The sequence below is a fragment of the Lynx canadensis genome, chromosome A1 (genome assembly GCF_007474595.2).
Source record: "Lynx canadensis isolate LIC74 chromosome A1, mLynCan4.pri.v2, whole genome shotgun sequence".
NCBI classification, from domain to species: Eukaryota; Metazoa; Chordata; class Mammalia; order Carnivora; family Felidae; genus Lynx; species Lynx canadensis.
The window spans coordinates 122,951,717-122,972,906 of record NC_044303.2 but is presented as its reverse complement, the minus strand read 5'-3'; the positions used below and the strand labels follow the sequence as shown (position 1 = coordinate 122,972,906).

At 40.1% G+C, this 21,190-nt stretch overlaps 1 protein-coding gene across 2 annotated transcripts in view; it reads left to right on the top strand.

Annotated features, from left to right (window-relative positions):
• JAKMIP2 (janus kinase and microtubule interacting protein 2) overlaps positions 1-18,837 on the top strand; it is a 69,111-nt gene extending 50,274 nt beyond the window's left edge. For both annotated transcript variants that reach the window (XM_030320929.1, XM_030320905.1), the window contains 4 exons: positions 1,117-1,320; positions 7,507-7,572; positions 10,786-10,855; positions 18,302-18,837. In XM_030320929.1, coding sequence (XP_030176789.1) covers positions 1,117-1,320; positions 7,507-7,572; positions 10,786-10,836 — 321 coding nt within the window. In that variant the 3' untranslated portion in view covers positions 10,837-10,855; positions 18,302-18,837. The remainder of the gene's footprint in view (positions 1-1,116; positions 1,321-7,506; positions 7,573-10,785; positions 10,856-18,301) is intronic.
• Positions 18,838-21,190: the final 2,353 nt, after the last annotated feature.

Here is a 21,190-nt window from a genome sequence, read left to right as displayed (position 1 = left end):
TAGCCCCTGCTTGTAACAGAGATGAATTAGTATTCTTCTCCAAAATGAGTAAGAGATTCTGAGCACTGCTCGATGGGGAAAGGAGAAAAATGAGAGTTGGTCACCAGAGAATAAAGAAGGAAGCACTTTCTCCCCTCCCTTCCTACCCTTTTATCCTTGCCTTCTTTACCTACACATGGTCAGGTTCAGGTGCTTATGTGTCCCATGAGCAAGTACTCATTCAGACACATGTCATGTTAAAAAGATGAGATCTGTTCAGTCGAGTACAAGGGCTAGGAACTTGGAAACAAGAGCTAGGAAAATACTCTGTACCAAGGCATGACCATTCACCTCTGTCAAAGTCACAGGAGGTAAGATTGTAGATTTTGGTGACTATAACTGAAGCATGTTTAAAAAACAAAACAAAACAAAACTGGAATATAAGCATATAAGGATTCTTCATCCAAAACAGAGAAGACTCAAGGAGGCATTTTATAGTTAAAGCAGCTTTAAATGTCAGAATATTAAAAAAACAAACCAATTCCAAAGACTCCAGGCCATTTTCAGATCATGTCTCCTAATTTGTATTTTAAGATAGGGAGACTGTAAAGCCATCTTCAAGTTCGTATGTGTGTCATGTGGAAGAGAGGTGGCATTTTGTGTGTGAAATAGATCCCCAAGTTAGTATTCCAACTTAGACCACTTTTCAGTGCTTATTTCTAAACGTACAGCCACCATGATAGATGTCTACGTATCTGAAGGGCTGTCAGATGGAAGAGAGCACAAATCTGTTCTCAGCTACATTTGAGAATAGAAGAATATGCAATTTTATAACAAAGTAAGGACTTACTAAAAATGAAAGGTGTGTGAAATGGACAGGATCCCAAGAAAAAGAACAGATGCCCCATCATCAGAGAAGTTCAGGTATTGTTAGCTTGATGACTCACGGAGTCTTACAAAGGGGATTATCAGAACGGTAGTGTGGCTGGATAAGCTTTGAGATTGATTTTAGTGCTATGATCCCGTAAGACTCCAGTAATACATAACTCCCCTCTCCCCCACACGCAAGTGTCTCCATTCACATACCACCAGAAATGCTAAGTTCCAAAGTTAGACTTTTCTAATTCTGTTTGCCAGAGAATCCAGGAACTAGAAGCTACTTTGTACAATGCTCTGCAGCAAGAAACCGTTATCAAGTTTGGTGAATTATTAAGTGAAAAACAGCAAGAAGAGCTGAGAACAGCGGTAGAAAAGTTACGGCGGCAGATGCTGAGGAAGAGCAGAGAGTATGACTGTCAGATTCTTCAGGAGCGAATGGAGCTCTTACAGCAAGCCCATCAGGTGAGGACGGAGCCACTGCATCTCTGTAGGGTTGGTACTAAGCAAATGGGACTTAGTACTAAGTACGTGGTATGGAGTGTGGGTGAGAGAAGCCCAGGAGCTGTACGCCATCTTCGGAGAGTAAGATACAGAACTCTTGTTGGCCGCCTAGACTCAGAGACAGGATGACAGTTTGGTAATGATTCAGTCTTGAGAAAATTGGCATTCCAGAAGCATTGCCTACTGCTACTATTCAGGGAGCTGTTTTGTCATGAAATACCCTTTGGGTCTCCGGGAGCCTGATTAGCTCCCTTATGCAGGGAAGCAAGACTCTCCCCAGGACAGAAATACTGCTTCCTCCTGTTACTCATCCCAGTCCATAATCTAGCCTGATCAGATCATCTGAATAGGGTAAAAGAGAACAAGGGCCTTTTTCTTTATTCCCAGAACAAACAGCAACAACAACAAAGCCTGGAAGCTGCCGCTTACTTACTGGCATTTGCTATGTCAGGAACTAAACTAAGGGCTCTGCTTACATCATTGCATTTAATCTTCACAGTAGCCCACTAAGGTAAGTATTCTTATTATCCCATTGAGGAGATAATGATACTGAAGACATGAGTGCTTAAGTCATTTGCCCAAGGTGACACAGATAGTGAGCACCAGAGCCAGTATCTACTCAGGTGTGCATAACTCAAGGCCAGTGCGTATAACCATTGTGCTACCCTCTCCTATGCAACTTGAGTCTTCTTTGATTGATGTGACCCTTCTAGACCAGGAAGGCTCTGGAGACACTCAATATTCATTTATAGCCAAAATTCTTAATTCCATCTCTTAGTTCATGTCTTAGCTTGACAGGTGAGGACTAAGGCCCTGGTCAAAAAGCAGATTCCAAAAGAATTACAAAGTTGATAGTGCCAGTAGGATTTGGTACTTAGAAGCTGGGATAAGCAACTGATACACAATCCAGATGGACAATACAAGAAGTAAGAGTTGTGTGGTCTTTAGAGATCAAGGTGGGTGGAAAAGGAACAGGTTATTTTATGACACCCATAAGAACGGTTTATGGGGAACATGACACTTAGCACACTTCCCTGCGTAGCCAGGAGTTGTGTGAATCTTTATAATCAAACAGATTATCTGAGTTAACAGGGAGCTAAGAGCAGTGAAGCCTTTTGTCCCAGAGATGGTGAACACATGCATGTTTGTTTCAGTGCACTTTCAGATTCCATCTTAAAGTTCTGGGTTTTGATCCTGGAATGTTTTTCAGCCCTTTAATGATAGACCCCATGGCCTCATTAGTTGCGGGAATAAAAGTACCCTCTGCGTAATTTTTTTTTTTTTTTTTAAACGTTTATATTTATTTTTAGGACAGCGAGAGACAGAGCATGAATGGGGGAGGGGCAGAGAGAGAGGGAGACACAGAATCGGAAACAGGCTCCAGGCTCTGAGCCATCAGCCCAGAGCCCGACGCGGGGCCCGAACTCACGGACCGCGAGATCATGACCTGGCTGAAGTCGGACGCTTAACCGACTGCGCCACCCAGGCGCCCCTGCGTAATTTTTTTATACTGCAATGGCATTTAGTTAATTTCAACAAATCAGCAGTTGTGCTATGGAACCACAGAAGTGTTTATTTTTTAAAAAAAAAATTTTAATGTTTATTTATTTTTGAGAGAGAGAGAGAGGCAGAGAGAGAGGGAGACACAGAATCTGAAGCAGTCTCCAGGCTCTGTCTGAGCTGTCAGCACAGAGCCTGATGCGAGGCTCCTACTCGTGAATTGTGAGATCATGACCTGAGCCAAAGTCGGACGTTTAACTGATTGAGCCACCCAGGTGCCCCAAAAGTATTTATTTTTAAGATGGGCAAAGAGTTATCTAAATTTATTTATGATTAAAACCTTGTCATTTTTTTGAGTCTCTAACCAAGCCAAACCTGAAAGACATGTTTTGTTTGCTTTGTTTTAAGCTATCCAGTGAGAGTTACATTTCTAAGCCTCAGAGATTTCCATTGAAATTTTCTATCTCCCAAACAAATGTTCATTAGAAAATGCCTTTTCTAATTATTTCTTACTCTTTGTCTCCCTTTATAATTAGTAGATTTAAGAGAATTATTCCAGAAGGTATTGGCCAGGTTTTGTCATGTATAAGCTATGTGATCCAGTTAAATCCTAGAGCCTATCAGTAACTATTTATTGGACATTTCTGTTTGAATGTTTCACAGTGAACTCATATGAAACATATCTAAGTGTGCATTTTTATTCTTTCCCCTTTTCTCCCCATCTGCCTGTTTTCGTCAGTAGAATTACCATATCCCAAAGCACTCAGGCTGGAAACCCTGGAGTCTTCTTTATCCTTTATCTCCAATCATTAATATAGCACTACATCCAATTAGTATTTCTCCTAAAATGTTTCTGAAGCTGGTCTATTTTGTCCACACTTGTAACTTGAGGCAGAGGCAGGACCTTTCAACCCTGCAACAGCTCCCAGATGCTGCCAGATGTCCTCTGATATAACCTGACTCCGTCATCTAGGCATTTATTCAGTCACATATTTAAATGCACTTCCCAGTCTTTGGATACCATTTCAGACATAGAGAACTCACATGGACTCTGCTTTTACAAAGCATAGGACTTATTGATGGAGACAAAGGAGGTTAACACAAAGAAAAAAAATTACCTTTGGTATCTCTTGACAAGTGGCATAAAAAAGTCATATGCAGGATGCCACGGGGATTGAGTGGTGGAGAGGACTTCCTGCCCTCTCTGTAGTTCATCATGCATATCACTACACATTCTTTCACCTTTCCTCATGGTACATTCTTCCTCAAAGCCTCCATGATCTCAATTTGCAGTTGGGTCTAGGCCTATGCAGCTCTCTCCAGGTCCTTCATTAGCTGGCTACCCCTTCTCTGAAAACCTGATCTGAGACAATCTCCAGAGTATACTGTCCTCTCTACTCATGCAGAACTCTTCCTGGTACCGCTTGGGTCATGACTCCCTCCTCTAATCCTTTGTTGGCATGACCACTCACCATAAAATGCCCCTCGTGTCTGCTGCATTTATCTAAATGTTCTCATTTTTCCAGTCCCAGCTTAAGATCCACCTCCTTTAGGATGTTCCCCTGATAATAATGGACTGCATACTACTGAAAAAAATCTGTACTTCATATCCTGTTACACATTGTTTCAAAACCATATTTGAAAGCCTGCTTGTGCCAGGAATATTATGGTGGACAGAGACATAAAGGTCACTGCTCTCATCTGTCCTACCCATGAAAAGGGTCAAAGCAACAACACAAATTAGCAATGACCAAGGCAATTTCAGAGAGTGTCAATAAATGCTATGAAGAAAAGTATACGATGTGTGTGTGTGTTTGGGAATACAATGTGTGTGTGTGTGTTTAGACTGGCTAGGCAGATCAGGCATCTTTGAAGATGTCTAAAACCCAAGGGACCAGCCACACAAAGATCTTGGCAAAGTGCCCCAGAGATAGGGACAACAGAGTCTAAGTCTCTATTGTGGGAACATTTGGAATAGTCAAGGAACAGAGAGAAGGCCATAAAAATGGAGCACGTAGAGCCAAGGTGAAGTGGATGTGAAGTGAAGTTGGAGCGGGAAGAAAAGGCTAAATCACACTGGGCCTTGAAGGAGTTTGGGTTCTATTCTGAGTGCAGCCTGGCTGCCTCTCCCTTATTCTTATGCTTGTTCCTCTCCGCCTTAAACTCAGGGCCTGCCCTGATTATTCCACATGTCAGGAGTACACACAGCTGCTGTAGATGGATGTACTAAATTAGAAACAGAACTAGCAGTAAGCTCTCACCCCAGTCCTGATGCGGACAACAGTGACTTGGTGTACAGATTAGCAGGACAGGTAAGATAGAAAGGGGTCTCTTTTGGACCTGAGAAGGTTCCCCCTTGGATGGGGTGGCAAGTGAATGGGAAAGGAAAGAAATAGAGCATGCAGCACACGACTGTAGCATAAATAACTCATGTAGTTAACAAGCATAGGCAACTTCCTTGTGCTGAACGCTGTCCTACTTACTAGAGATTAGTGATGAAGTTACAATGGTGTTGCCATCGTTTACCTTTTCTACTTAATTTGTTTCTCCCTGTGTTTTAAACTCCATCTCCCCATCTTATTCCAGTGGTTCTTTGGGACCAAAAATGGACTGGTGTCTGTATTCTCCATTATATCCAGCATTGTCCTGACCTTTGTAAGAAGTTGCTCAACAAACCTGCACTTGGTGGCCAAGTAGACACTGTAGTAATCTCTAGTAATCCCACATGTCCATGATTGTGTTGAGATAACACTTGCCTCCACATTCAGTAGACATATAAAGGAATTACATGTACACTCAAGGTGGAAATGTCTAGCAAATTTATTCTTTTATTGTGTAGCTTTGGCGCCTGAGCAGCACTGTGGAAATATACACAAGCACACACATCACTTCCATGTACACACACCATTAGCTTCCAGGCCCGTTCTCTTACCCATCATTCATTGTCCTATAATTTCACGGTCAGCCTTGATAGTCTCTCTGACCCAAACACCTCATCCTCTCCTGCACAAACCTCAGTCCCTTCCCTTTAGAGCACATTCCTCAGTCTTCTCATTCCCTACGTTTGGTCAGATGATTCTTTTTCTGTTTTTCATATATTTTGGTTTTTGTTTATATATTTTGTTTTTTATATATTTTGATAAAGAGAGGGTGAGAGAGAGTATGCACATGTGTGTGTGAGCGGGAGAGGGGCAGAGAGAGAATCCCAAGCAGGCTCCACACTGTCAACATAGAGCCTGATGTGGGGCTCAAACTCCCAAACCATAAGATCATGACCTAAGCCGAAATCAAGAGTGGGATGTTCAACCAACTGAACCACACAGGCACCCTGGTCAGATGATTCTCTATGGTAGGGGGCTGTCCTGTATATCATCCTGGGCTCTGCCTATTAGATGCTAATTACTACCCCCACCCTAGGTGTGATTATTGACCACATGTGATTAAAAAATGTCCAGATAGTCCGTGATGATGGTTGCATAACTTTGTGAATATTCTAAAACCACTGAATTATATACCTCAGATTAAATTAAATAACTTTAGGAGATATCCAGACATTGCCAAAGCTCCCCTGGGGGGCAGAGTCATCCTCTGTTGAGAACCACTGTTTCAGAGTAGGGAGATACGATTTTCAAGTTCAAGTATTTGTTCTAGCTTCCTCTTCTTCACATATTGCATTATAAAAACCTCTTTTTCTATATTATTACCACATTTAGCTTCCACTGTTTTCTTCTCAGACTCCTGTTCTCATTTTCTGATTATTCCCAAGAGAGGCATTAAATAACAAACTTACACTGTATAACCATGTGCCATGAACATAAAAGGCCTTTAGTTGCCTAGAAATTTGAAGATTATTTTTCACTTGCAAATAATTATGTAATGTTGATTTCAAATCTGCACTTTTTAAATCACTGGAATTTTGTTACACAGTTGACAGGTGAGTTCAAAGATAGTTCTGGAATTATTTTGTCCTTAGGATTCCTTATGCTTTTTGCTATGTTTAGTTTTTCCCTAACTTAATCAGTTGTCTCTTTGGAATTTTTGCCCAAGTCTTATCTCTACTTTTTTTTATGAGAATTGGCAAATCCTGTTTTATGAGGAAATTCTACCCTGAAGCAGAGATGAAACATGGTTGGAAAGGAAGGGTAGCAAAAAACAAGGGGACTGTTTGCATTTGTGTATGTATATCACCACTAGCCATTTTTTACAGTGGTAATCAACAACCAAAAATCCCAATCCCAATGGCTCCAACACAGTTAGTTTCTTGTTCGCTAGTTCCAGGACATAGTGCTGTCTCGATGAGCAGGTGGTATTCCTGTGTGCTCCTACTCACGTTCCACTGGCCAAATAAGCCTCACGGCCAAGCCCGAGGACGCTGGGGTGAGAACGTTACCTCCCTCTCAGAGATAGGTCTGTAGAGACAGGTGCATAGACAGGGGTAGCAAATTTAAAAACACATACGTAATCAACGCCATGCTTTTGCATGACAAGTATGGGTAATCCAACCGTCTTCTGGGTGTGGGAAAACGTATACGTGATGCTTCCAGCTGTGAGTACTAATGTTAATGTTTTCGTAGCAAGTTTCGTGTTTTAGGTTGGCAAACAGTCTTCTTGTTAACACCCACTCTTTCTCTTTTTTCCTTTGTTCAGAGAATTCGTGACTTAGAAGATAAAACAGACATCCAGAAAAGACAGATAAAGGACTTAGAAGAAAAGGTATGTGTTAAATTCAGTGTGAATTTCAGTCTTTAACTTTTAGACCAGAAAATAATAGGAGTTTCATTCACCGCATTGTGTTTCTTCTGTTACTGTGTATCTTGCTGAGGCAGGTGTTGTTACAGTCAATATAAACTTCACCTCCAGTCAGTCACCAGCATTCCAGAAAAGGTTCTGTCTTCAGCAACCTCACCTGGACATGTTTGCCTTTTGTGTTGATTCCTATTTTTTGCTATGGGTGTTTTCTTTCCTCACTTCCCCTTTCTTATCTTCATTTCCTTTCCAGAAATTTCTCATGAGTTTTGTGCCTCTACTTTGCTCTTTCTTTTCAAAATATTTTTCGTCCGTTTTTGAAAAAAAAAAATCATTCCTGTTACTATTGATAAAAAGCCCTTTCTTCCTTGTGCTGCAGTGTCCCCTCCACAGTAAGTCCAGAAACTTAGGTTGACACTTAGGTGATGATGAAGCCCTCATGTCACTTCCCCCAGTGGCCTGAAAGCCTCCTCAGAGTCAGCCAACACTTTCAGGGGAAAGCGTAATAGTCCTGAAAGACTGCATTTGGGAATGTACACGGGGGGGGGGGGGGGGGGGGGGGGAGACGGGAGAGGGCTTACACAGGAGTGCTGAACAAGCTGCAGTGAGGCCAACAATCTTAACACAACAACAGTGACCCTGCCGTGATGCCCGGGAGCATCGTGCTGAGGAACACAGCAAGGATCGCAAGAGGCTTTGCCTAGAGTTCCAATCTGAATTCCTATGATGCCAAAGAATATGGCTATTTTGCAGCATCTTCCGTGGGCACCCAAGAAGAAAATAGCAAACCATCTGCTGCTTCTGAGACAACGGTCAGGATTTTCTTCCTCCCAAATTGCTTCTGTAGCTGCCCATACATAGGAGATCAGAGGGAGCTGGTCAGGGCCAGGAGCCAGACCATCAGCAGCCTGGATTCTTCCGTCAGCTGGGTCTTCACATACTTACTTGACCTTGGGTATGTGACTGAGACTTGTGTCTAAGCCTTATCGATAAAATGGGGATGATACAGCTTGCCCTCATCTCCTCTCGTGGGTTCTGCAAGGAACAAACAGGGCCGCTTAGGTGAAAATTACGAAACACTGAGAGTGTTCAATTAAAAAGTATAATTTTTAAAATTTCCAGACATAAAGTACACATCCTCTGCAAAATTTTAAATTTGAATGGTCCTCATTTCAGAAGTGTGCTGCCTAGCTCTGTGGGACTGAATGAGGCAAAGGTGAAGTGCAGTAAGCCAAGGACTGAGTCTGACTTCCCAGTGTTTGGCAAGAAGACCCACAGAAGGTGGGAACTGTTTCCAGCTTCTCCAGTTGTCAACGCACATGCCTGATGCCTTCCATTTTCCACAGCTTCAAATGGCTAGCTCTTGGTTCTAGTAATTTTCTGTACGAAGTCTTAACCAGCTCTGTGGCTGACAAAGAGGAAGTCAGAATTAAAACCACAAACTTTAGTTTGATTCCATCCCCATTCATGTAAGGAAAACCAGACTAAAAAGGGGGGGGGGGAGTGGATTTTTAAAATATCTATTAATGTCACTACCCTAGGCATTTTCTTTTTTTAATGTTTATTTATGTTAGAAAGAAAGAGAGCGTGAGCAGGGGAGGGGCAGAGAAAGAGGGAGACACAGAATGCAAAGCAGGCTTCATCGGCTTCATTGACTCTCCTGCAGTTACTCTGTGAGACAGACACAGCGGATCTCAGGATCCCCTTTTTTGCTGGTAATAAAACAACAGGTCAGAGAGATTAAACAACATTCCCAGGACCATATAACCAGTCCATATCAAGACGCCAGAGGCCAGGGTGTCTGACTCAAGGTGCTACGTTCGGCCCACCACACTGCCTGGACAAAGAATCTCATTGCCAGCGAGGTGATGGGCCTTTCCTCATGCCCCGAGAGGCGGCGCTGATATCTGACCTCAGAGGAGTAGAGGAAGCCTCCTTTCCCCTCCATCTTGTACTATGGGCATCATTTTACCACTCTCCATCTTCAAAGAATGGGAAAAAAAAAAAACAAAAAAAGAAAAAGGACAGAGTTTCTGCTTTCCAGACTCCTAGAACGGTCACCAACACATGGCTCTTAGCACCGTGTTTATAACTTGTCCCTACAATTTTGCTACGGTGAAGCCAGAGCCCTGTAAACAGTGGCCTTAAAAGACACATGAGGATAACATGCTCAACATTAGAATGCCATTCACCACCCTTATTCAAGGAAGTCGTGTCTGACAAAATGGTGCTGAAATGTGATAACAAGGTCAAAGTCTGATTCTGTAGGAGTACCTCACCAAGGAAATTGGTATTTGAAAACCTCTGATCTGACCTGTGACCTTCTACAATTAGTATGCAGTTGGTTATGCACCACTGCTATGCAAGCATGTCTGTCCACCCAAGTATCTGCTTTTCTGGAGAAAGTTCTAAGCGAAGAGACACAATTCAGACTCCATTTAAGTTCTATGAGTCAAAGAAAGAGAATATCTGCGAAGCATGGAGGTTTGAACAGCAGCATGCATTCATTCATTATCTAAGGCGTCCTCTGATGTACAAGCACCTTTCATACCACACATCCTGGCTCATCCAGGGTAGACCCAGGATACACCTGCTGTCCTGATGTAATTACTGATAGCGTCTGCATTTCTACCTCAGGAGTAGCCCACTGCAGATAATTTATCATAGGTTTACCTTACATATTAATATTCTCTCTGCTATGCCTTCTTCACATTTACCAAACAATGATAGCATTAAGTGATGAAGTGGATACTCTGATCATATTTTTGTAGTTTTGATTTACCCTGTCACACATTAAAAAACAGACAATAATATATAATAAAGTAGGATCCAGGAGGTCTAAATTCAAGGCTTTACTATGACATGAAATTACATGCAATTAGACTGTTGATGAACCGTTCAGTGCTTGCTTTTCTCACTTAAAGAATTAGGGGCTTAGATCCATGATCTATTAGACCACCTCAGTTGTAAAATGTATCAGGTGATGTTGGTTGACACCAGTTAGTCCTCACATTATTTTGCCAATAGATAGGTAAAACATGTTTGTTTGTTTTTTTTAAACAAAAGGTCTTTGGTATGTATGTGACAAGTGGTCAGACCTGAGTAAAGTGGAAAAGCTTGAGGTTTTGTTGACACTACAGAAATTCAGATTTATGTAATCTTCTTCTTTTTCTTCTGCAGTTTCTGTTTCTATTCTTGTTCTTCTCTCTTGCCTTTATTCTATGGCCTTGATGTCAAGGTGCCTCTTCAGGTAAGATTTCATTTAATTCTCAAAATGTGGTTCTAAGAGGTGTTTGATCAGAAGGATGCTGTATACAGTTACTAGTAATGCCCATGTTTGTTTGGTTTAAAAAAAAACACAAATACATTTGGTTTGGTTAGCTTAAATGCCATAAAAGGAGAAACAGATCACCTGGAACTAATGTAACATTGTGTATCAACTGTGCTTCAATTAAAAAAAAGATTAAAGTAAAAAAAGTGAGAAACAGATCCAGTCCATTTGGGTGATTTTTTTTTTTAATTTTTTAAATGTTTTTATTTGTTTTTGAGACAGAGAGAGACAGAGCATGAGCAGGGGAGGGGCAGAGAGAGGGGGAGACACAGAATCCGAAGCAGGCTCCAGGCTCTGAGCTGTCAGCACAGAGCCCCACGCGGGGCTCGAACTCACAGACTGTGAGGTTATGACCTGAGCTGAAGTCGGATGCTGAACCGACTGAGCCAACCAGGGGCCCCCCATTTGGGTGATTATTAAAAAAAATAAAGCAACCACCAAATATGGAAATCAAGAATATTGTTCTAGTTAACCGTGTTGCTTTGGGAAGTCATGGTGTTTATGGGGCTTAGTATTCTCATCAGTCTTTTAATATATGGAAGGATTTGCTTCCCTCTCTGCAAAATGAAGAAATATCAGTATATTTTTAGTATCTCATCCAGCTTGAAAATTCTGATTCTCTAAACCTAACAAGCTAAAAATGGCTGGTTATTTTTAACCCCTTCTCCCAGTCTGATTTCATCAGAATTGAGGAAAGCAGGCTATTAAGTGAAATTGGATCTTCTTTTCAAGTAAGCTAACTTTCAGTGCCCATATAGAAAAACGAGAGTTTTATTACTTCTCAATGATTAAGTCTTTGTCTCACAAATACATGTATAAATAATCTTAGACACTGATTCCCAAAGCTATGAAAAATACAGGTTCCAAGTCCTTACCTCCAACTCAGTGGATCAGGTTACTGGAGGTGGAGGTGAGATGGAGGGGTGGGAGAGGTGGAAAGCAAGGACCAGTCTGTGTTTCTAACAGGCATACCAGCTGAGTCTGATGTCTCCCTGGGTACAGAAACTGCACCTCGTAATAGCATTATTTAAAAATGAACAAGGGCCAGGTGCTCTTCTAAATCCATACGTCATGGTCTGCGTCCACTTTGATTTTCCTCTTACGTTCCATTACACAGGGATCTTCCCTGGGCCTCATGTTATTCAACATTTTCTATAGCAAGTTGAAAAATAGAGAAGAGACACTTTCTCTCCATGGGTATCAACCCTGTTACCTACGTGAGGAACCGACAAGCAAAAGTACATTAGCATGGCCTGATACAAGGAAGCAGTTAAGCATATATGCCCAGAAAGTTTATGTCCTCATATAACCAACCTTCTGGCTTTATGCTTTCTTCCGAAAGAGTTTCTGTTCAGCCTGCCAGCCGTCCTTTGTCTGCCAAGAAGGATGGTAATCCTGCAGAACATAGGGAAAAGACTGTGTCTCTTAAATTGAATGAAAATGTAAGGTGAAATGGGTGAGATTTTCTAGGACGAGGTAGGAATGGCCAGAGCATCAGAAAACGAATAGCCCTCCCCCACCAAGAATAATAAAGAAACAGGACACAAGTACTATGTGGTAATTGAGGGGAGAAAAATCAAAACTCATCAATACTAGTCAGAAAATGGGTAGGTTCGAACAGTCACATCATTAATGGCTTACCCTTACACGCCAGGGGCTGTTCTGAGCTATAGATACAGTAATCCTCAAAATGCCCCCTGTAAAGTAAGGGCTGCTTTTATTCCTTTCTTTACAGTTGGAGAAACAGTAGCACGGGAACTTCCAAGGCCATAGAGCTACAATTGGCAGGATTAGTATTTGTACCCAGACCCTCACTCTAAAGGCTTTTAGCCACTTTTAAGCACCACGCTGCCTCCCAAAGGAGAGGGCATTGCTGTCACTTTGTGAGCGCCATTTCTGTTTGTATATATAAACAATCAGAGGCGTCTTCTGAAATGTGGGTGGTACTGCTGGGCTAGTGGGTTTTAAAATTACATTGTGCTCATCTCTCTACCTTTTCCCATTTTGTGTGACTCTTTGAGGGTTGTACAAGACTTAATTTGCTTTTCCTCCAGAGTAGCACATAACTGACACTTAGTAATTGTCTGTTGAATGAAAGATCATGATTATAAGTAATAAGGATATAGCAGATCAATGTGACAGGGAATCTGGGGAGTCTAAAATACGTATGGGAAAATGGCTGAGTAGTTTAGAGTTACAACTTCGAAGTTAGATATACTGTTAAGTTTGGATCCTGCCATTTACAAGCTATGGCGTGGTAGCTTTAATCCACCTGAGATTAGGTTTCCTTGTCTGTAAAGTGGTTGTATTACCCACACCATGGTATTATATTGAGAGAACTAAATGAGATTGTGCATATAAAGGACTAATTGCATCACTTGGAACATAGTTCAATCATCAGCAACTCTTAGCTGGTATTATTTTTAAAAGCTGGCTATCACATTTACTGAATTTGTTAATATATAAGTTTGAAATTATAACCTCTAGCATTATCAAGTAGTTTACCACCTAAACCAGAACAAGTAGTTGCCGTTTCATCTCCTCTTTTCAGGGAGTAATCTAGATTTAAGTAAGACATGCCTGGAAATTGATTAATGCCACTTTTATCTCCATAGCAGATGAGCTAGAGATAGGGAAAAAAATCAGGGAGAAAAATGCTTGGCTTGTCTGCAGAGAGTAAAGGCATGCTACACACATAATCATAAAAATATTTTTCCTACTAAATTAAGGGTTTATATTCTGCTCTTAAACCCAAGACTAACTTAAAGTATATTTAAAGATATCCTCCTTAAAGTGAAGCGACTCATGTTTTTTTTCCTTTTAGCAATTACAATTACCTAAGTCATTTTTGTCAGTGATGATCTAGAAGCTGCTGAAGGCTCCCAAGAAGGCACCCTTATTGCCTTATTGCTCTCAGTGGCTGCTAAGTAACGCAAGTCCATGGATTATATTGGGACTTTTATCTTAAGGAGAGGAACCCCAGGTAGTTTTAGGAGATATCATCTGTCCATGCATTCTGTATATTTACTCGAAATAAGTAGGGTACCACAAATTCTTTCATATTAGTTATTTCAGGAGACAAAGGAAAGAAGAAAATGAGAGGAGTACAGAAATAGCTATCACTGGGTTGTTATATCCAGGTTACAATAACCCACTGAAAACCCTGTTCTTCTGAAGAGGGACAGTTTAATAAAGAACATAATAGAACCAGCTCTGTTCATTATGAAGTTTGGAAGACCAGACAGAAAACAGGTGATCATGATTCTTTGTCTATGTACTCTGGTTCCTTTTCTCTCTTTTTAATTTTTTTTAATGTTTATTTATTTTGAGAGAGAGAGAGAGAGAGACAAAGCACAAGCAGGGGAGGGGTGGCAGAGAGAGAGGGAAACACAGAATCTGAAGCAGGCTCCGGGGTCTGAGCTGTCAGCACAGAGCCCAACGCAGGGCTTAAACTCACGAACCACGAGATCATGACCCGAGCCAAAGTCGGAAGAATAACTGACTGAGCCACCCAGGCACCCATACCATGGTTCCTTTTTAATGATTCCTGTGTCAGCCACGAACTCTTGAACCTGATAGCTGTGTATTTTCACTTCCTGTCTAGTAACATAAAACATATTAAAAGTCACATAATACTGTATTATTGTTCTGATCCAAAAAAAAAAAAAAACCTTTAAAAATATATACTGCAGTATAAGAACAGCCACAGGTCATTAGTTACAAATTCTCCATTAAAATATGCAAATTTTCATTTCTTATTTATAATTTTCAGTCTCTCCTCCCACCAAGGCCTGCAGGTGGCCTGTGGAAAACAGATGGCAACAGGAACTCTACTATATTTATTGTTTCAAATAAAGAATTTCGCTCCTTATTCTTTTATATTGGTAGGACAGGTCTGTAAGATGAATCATTGTATGCCAGTTAATCAGTCTTTCTTTATGTAAATGTGTCTATTAGCCTTCATCTAGTCATATTAAGAATGTTTCCCTATCTGTCTTACATAGACTATTAAGAAAGCGTAGAGTAGGGCTTATGCTTTATCTTTGTATCTTCAATGTCTACAACAGTGTCTTATACATACTAGGTGCTAAATACATTTTACGTTGACATATGGACAAAAGGGTAGACAGATGAATGAGTAAATAGTTGGGTAAATTGAAAGCAGATTTATGACATGTTAGATTGTAGCCCTTGATAGCATAGTAGTGTAATACAAAGATAAGTGTGTGATTTGTTCTTTATATGTCATTGGAGAATAACCTCAAGAATAAGTGAACAAAGGAAAGGATACATGAACAAATACCCCAACTTCCTAGTGGGGACACCCTCCTAACTCAGTTCATTGCTTCTCCAGACACTCTTATAACTCACTCTCCACACGGCCACTGAGTCCGTTTTAGGAAACAAATCTAATCATGCCCCATTCCTGGGAAAGTATCATTATTAGGGGGAAATCCCAATCCCTTCATGTGGCCAAGAGAGCCCTGTGTCATCTCACTGCAGATGGTCTCTTTGGGCTTTTTCTTGCTCTAGGATCTCCCTTGATGAGTCTTGCTCCCTTCTGCCTACCACAGGGGTTTGCCCACACAGTCTTTGTGTGTATGGTACTTTCAACCCTGCTTTATCTAGTAAACACCTACTCACTCATCCTTCAGAACTCAGCTCACTTGTGATTCCTGCAGGGAAATCTTCCTTGATTTCACTCCCAGCAACATTTCACGTGCATTTGGCTTGTTTTGGTTGTTGTTATTGTTGTTGCTGTTTTTAATTAATAATGCCTCTCTCCCTCATTGTATATAGGTTCATGAAGGCAGGGACCATACATGTTTTCTTCGTCCTTGTAACCCCAGTACCCAGATAGTGCCTAGCTTATAGTTGGCCATCAATAAATACTTCTTTTTTTATTATTTTTATCTTTATTTTTATTTGTTTGAGTTTATATACTTATTTTGAGAGAAAGAAAGAAGGGGTACACAAGCAGGGGAGGGGCAGAGAGACAGAGGGAGTGAGAATCCCGAGCAGGCTCCTCGCCATCAGCACAGAGCCCGATGCAGGGCTTGAACTCACAAACCATGAGGTCATGACCTGAGCCAAGGTCAAGAGTTGGATGCTTAACAAACTGTGCTACCAGGTGCCCCAATCAATAAATACTTCTTAATGGTAGTGATGATATTATGGTAAGGAAGAGGAAGAGGTTATCTCTTTTGTGGTTGAAAGAGTACATTTCATATCTATTGTATTTAATAGAGTGATTCTACAAAATAAATACTATTATACTTCTCTAAATATTAATTTCTTAATATAAAAAATTAGCAAGTATTAGCATCTACTATTTTCCTAAGGATTAACTGATGTTATATAAGTAAAGCAACCAATATAGTACCTGGCACATAGAAAGACTCATTAAAAGCCAACTTCCTAGGACATAGCAAACATTCTGTCCTGGATCATGCATTGTGAGACATACTTGCATCTACTCGGGCCACATGTTTCCCACACCATGGTCAACTATTTAATATCCGTTTGTACTGCCCATCCCAGTGTAAAATCAGGGACTCAGGGAAGCCTCCCCTGATCTTCTGACTTCAGTTACATTTCATTCAATATTTCCTGCCTTTCTCATGGGGCAGTTTCCTCATCTGTAAAATGGAGGCAATAATAAGAGCTATCTTTTATTGAATATTCTACCATATGATAAACTGTATATGAGGACTGATGGAATGCAAGGTGTCATGAAGGCCCTTAGGGGTCTGGATGGTACAGTTGGTTGGGTCGTGGTGACCTTTATAGAGACACAGGAAGCAGGAAGAGGGCGTGACTGCTGTCCAGGATTTACAGTTACTTGTGATAACTAGAGATCAGGATATGGCTACAGTTTGTTAATCAATATGCCTCTAAATATGTGGCCCATAAATTAGGATCTAAACTACCTTCTAGCAGTTAGAAAACTCTCAAGAATGGTGAACATAAGTAGTCTGCCGATTGGACCCGACTAATATTCGCTAAGTGTCATCTATGAATCAACTGGCATGGTGGGTACTTGGATACTAGAGTCTCAGGTCAGAAGTGACATCACTGTGCTCATTCACTTAGAGTCTGGTGGCAGGTAGTAAATTCTCAGAAATGATAGCTGCAATCGCTATTTTACAGAGGAGGAAACTAAAGCTCATTGAAATTAAGGAACCCACTGAAAAGAATCCTTGAGGTTCTGTAATACCAGCTTTCAGAACCAAGATGAATTTATATTCTATACAGTTTGAGTTATAGTGTACTGACCTTTAGTTGACTGAAAATTGGTCATCGATGGCTAGTGCTTCACGTATTCGGAATGCCCGTTTGAATAAATGTGGCTTTGCTCCTAGTTCCTTTACAGATACTCACTGTACAGAAATTTAATATTCTGGGAGACTACAAGCCCTTTTTTTTTTTAAACCAACATGGTTTTATTCAAATGATGGGCTTTACTTCAGTTGTGACAGGCAGAAATGATGCCTGTGTGTTTTGAAACAGAATTTAGGATTTATCTCTGAGAATGTATAAATTGAAAGTTTGTAAGTAAAAGACTTTCTATGTTTACATATTTATTTTATACACACACATACATATACTATATACATATAGTATATATATTTGTATGCATATAGTATATTTGTATATATATTATATAGAAACAGGCCAGGTTCTTAAATAGTACATGATAACATGTCCTCTGTGCTGTCTTTGCCTGTTTGGAGGAAGAGATTATTTTGTCCTTCACTTCTAACCAACTAAAAACCCAGACATAGAGACTTAAAGAGGAATAGGGATAGGAATCCTAACTGGCATAGTCCAGGGACGTACCTCTTTAGGAAGATCACTGGAGCCAATGAAGAAACCCTGTATGGCATAGTTCCCAGGTCAGGACCTCAGGGTGGAGACCATCTGGTACTGGATACAATTGTTGAGGAGGAAGTGTGACATAAAAGTAAGTCATTGAAGGGCATAGACAGACCTGCTTTTTAAAATCTTACATTTATATTTGGGGATATAATTCATTAGAGCTTCTTAAGGTATTGTCTTAGAAGGCCACAGAAGAAAAGGCAACAATCATAATTGCTAATATGTCAGGCCACTTATTATGAAACAAGAACTGTTAATTGCTTTATGTGCATTATGTTGCAATAACCCCTAAAATAGATCATTCTGTTTTCTCACTTAAAATCAAAGTAATTAAGCTTAGAAACTTCATTGATGTAACTTAAAGAAGATCGTAGAGCTCAAAGAGGTGGTAAAGAATTTTTTTTTCTTTAGAAAAAAAAAGAGCTTTTTTCCAGTTTCAGCCATGGACAGAAATGATGATTAAAGAATTTTCCCTCTGTTTTACAGAGTAACCGAAAACATGGATAAGACCCCAGAAAGGCAAATGCCTCTAAACCTTCAAAGATGGCAGAAATGTTTACAACAGTGAGAGGGAGATCAAATGCTAAGAACTACCCTGTAGCCAGGACTACAACTGTGTATTTTAAAGCCATTATTCAAGGTTTCTTACTTGACAGTTCCTACATGACCCTGTTGAAAATCTACAATATATGCTGCATTTAATGAAACATGTATATGTCAAACCAGAAGAGAAGAAGTATAAACATATATTGTGTAAAGAAAAAAAATCAGCAATGGAAACAGTTTCAGCAGATCAAGGAAAGATGTGTCTTGGGCATGGAACCAAAGTTACAAAGAAACATTCTACCCCTGCTGTGCAGGGGGATCATTTTAATGTAACACTACACCCCATGGAAACTCTGGTCCCGAAATAAACATTTTAAAAAATCAAAACAAACAAACAAAAAACAAGGGAGGGTGGGGAATGAAGCACGAGGAATACCTATGAGGAGCTATTTACAATAAAATGTTTCATTTGAAAAGTCTGGTTTCTTACTACAGGGATTTGCTTTTTGTCTTTATTGTTGTTTAAAACTCAGGAACAGAGACATCTACAGTGTGAATGGGAAGAAAAGCAGTCTCCCGTTGGTCTTTCTGCAAAAGGTGAAGCTTGTGGAATGCATTCCACAGATGACAGAGGATCACAGTGAGCCCCAACTAAACTGGCAACGAGGCGAGGCAAAGGACCTCGGCAAATGTAACATAAGAAATAAAAGCAGATTTGATGCTTCCCTGGCCTTCTGTCACATCTGTGTTCCTCCACAAACAGACTGATCTCATTGCTATCGAAAATTAAGAAGACGATGTTCTAAATCACAAGCTCCCTGACGTAGTTCTTTTTCGAATGCCAACGTCTATAGGGAACACGGGCCAGAGAGCATCTTTGAATCCATTTCTAAAATACCGGTTTTCAAATGGCTGCTTAAAATGCCTGCAAATAAATATGTTATATGATTTGAGTAAAAACACACAATACAGGCGATAAGTAAACTTCTACCAACAGTTGAGTTTGCCACAGAGATGTGAATATTTAATAAAATGATGATTATTTTTTAAAGTATCCTGATATGCCTAGAGCATTCTGACCTCTTGTCATTTAGACTGATAACATTTTTTTCCCCCGGAGAGCTGACCACAGCAAGACAGCTCTACTTTTTTTATACAGAAGCAACATATGTTATGATAAGGTCGTTTTCTACCAGAGGCAATTAGAAGACTGGTACTTTTCCTAAGTTATGTAATACTTAGTCTTGGATTCAGCTCTGAGAGCCAATAAATGTTCCTGAAACCTAATTTTACACCTCATTGACTGTAGATAACAAAACAGCCTCAATTTTTCAAATTGTCAAGGTTTTATTTACAGGGCTAGATCTCCCATGCCTAAAGAATGTGTGTAGGGAACCAGAAACTCTTTCTATGAAATGCTACACAAATCCTTCCAGACATGAGTTCAGTATCTTATTCTTTGGTTTTAGCACTGGCATTTTCAAAGCCAGAACGATAACTGAAGAATAGGCAAGAAAGGCTAGAATGCTGGGGTCCCACTTTTTGTCCTTATATTTACTGTTGATCCAGGTATCTTTGGCCCAGTCACTTAACCTCTCTGTGCCTCAGTTTCCTCATCTGCAAAATGAGGTTAAATGCTTTTTCATAAAGTTGTTGTTTTTTTTTTTTTTTTTTTGCAATTCTCGAACAAGAGGTGCTTAAAGTAGCACAAAGTGCTTTGTAAAATTATGACTGCTGTATTATTTGACTTTCTTATATTGTTGAGAAAGAGTCCCCTGTGTCATAAAATTGTGCTTCCATCTGGTTAAATCTAAGCACTGCAGCACTGAAGCTTTCCCATCAAACTACCTGGGATATTGCTAGCAATAAAGGTTGAGAGATCCAGAGCCAGGATCTCTGATAACCTGTAGTAAATAGATCATCTCATGCTTTTGAACAAGATAGAAGAATATCATCTCACTGATAAGCATCTCCTAGCTCTCTCTATTGCATATGCATGCCATGATACCAAACTCCACTTTTATCTTAGGAGAGCCAACTATGAAATTAAGGCTTGGAGTAAACCGATAGTTATCACATAATTAGTCTGATTATCCCTTTAATTTTGGGGAGATGTACAGTAATATATCCTACTGGGAATATACAAAATATCCTTCTGCTGGATTCTGTATTCAACTAGGTAGTTTCTACACTAAATATGAACAGCACATTCATTGTGCAGACAATGTAAAAGAAGGTGCCACTACTGTCTGTGACCCAGCCCTTTCAAGTCTCAGAATATATGGAGGAGGATAAAGCATTCTTCCCTGTCTTTGACTTCTGTCTTCCGTTGCTCGCTCTTGGCCATTCCAGGGTCCATCTGAGCAAATTCATACTCCATCTGTTATATCATACCTACTTTCCTTCTCTTCATCGTGCTTTTTCCACCAAGAAACTTTATATTAAATTTTATATCTAAACACTGACTTTGGTTTAAATTATCAGAAACATTTGTAAACTAGTGTGGCTTGATCATGTACCTTATCTGTTATAAATCTGATTGTATCACACACACATTAAATCATACAAGAACAATACAGGTAGGATGACCATCTAAGCAGCTTTTGATGTTTTTAGGGTGAATGCAAAAGGAGCGATTCTTTGTTTAACATTCAAGAGATGAGCAAAGTTCTCTAGATTTTAGGCTAAATGGTGATATTTTACCAAGTCTTACTTCTGATCCTCATAATTAACATATCTTTGAATGAGGCTGAATATTTTGGTAGGTACATCTCTCTGTTACTCAACAATTACAAAAAATTTAACAAAATTGTAAATGTGTGTTTCACT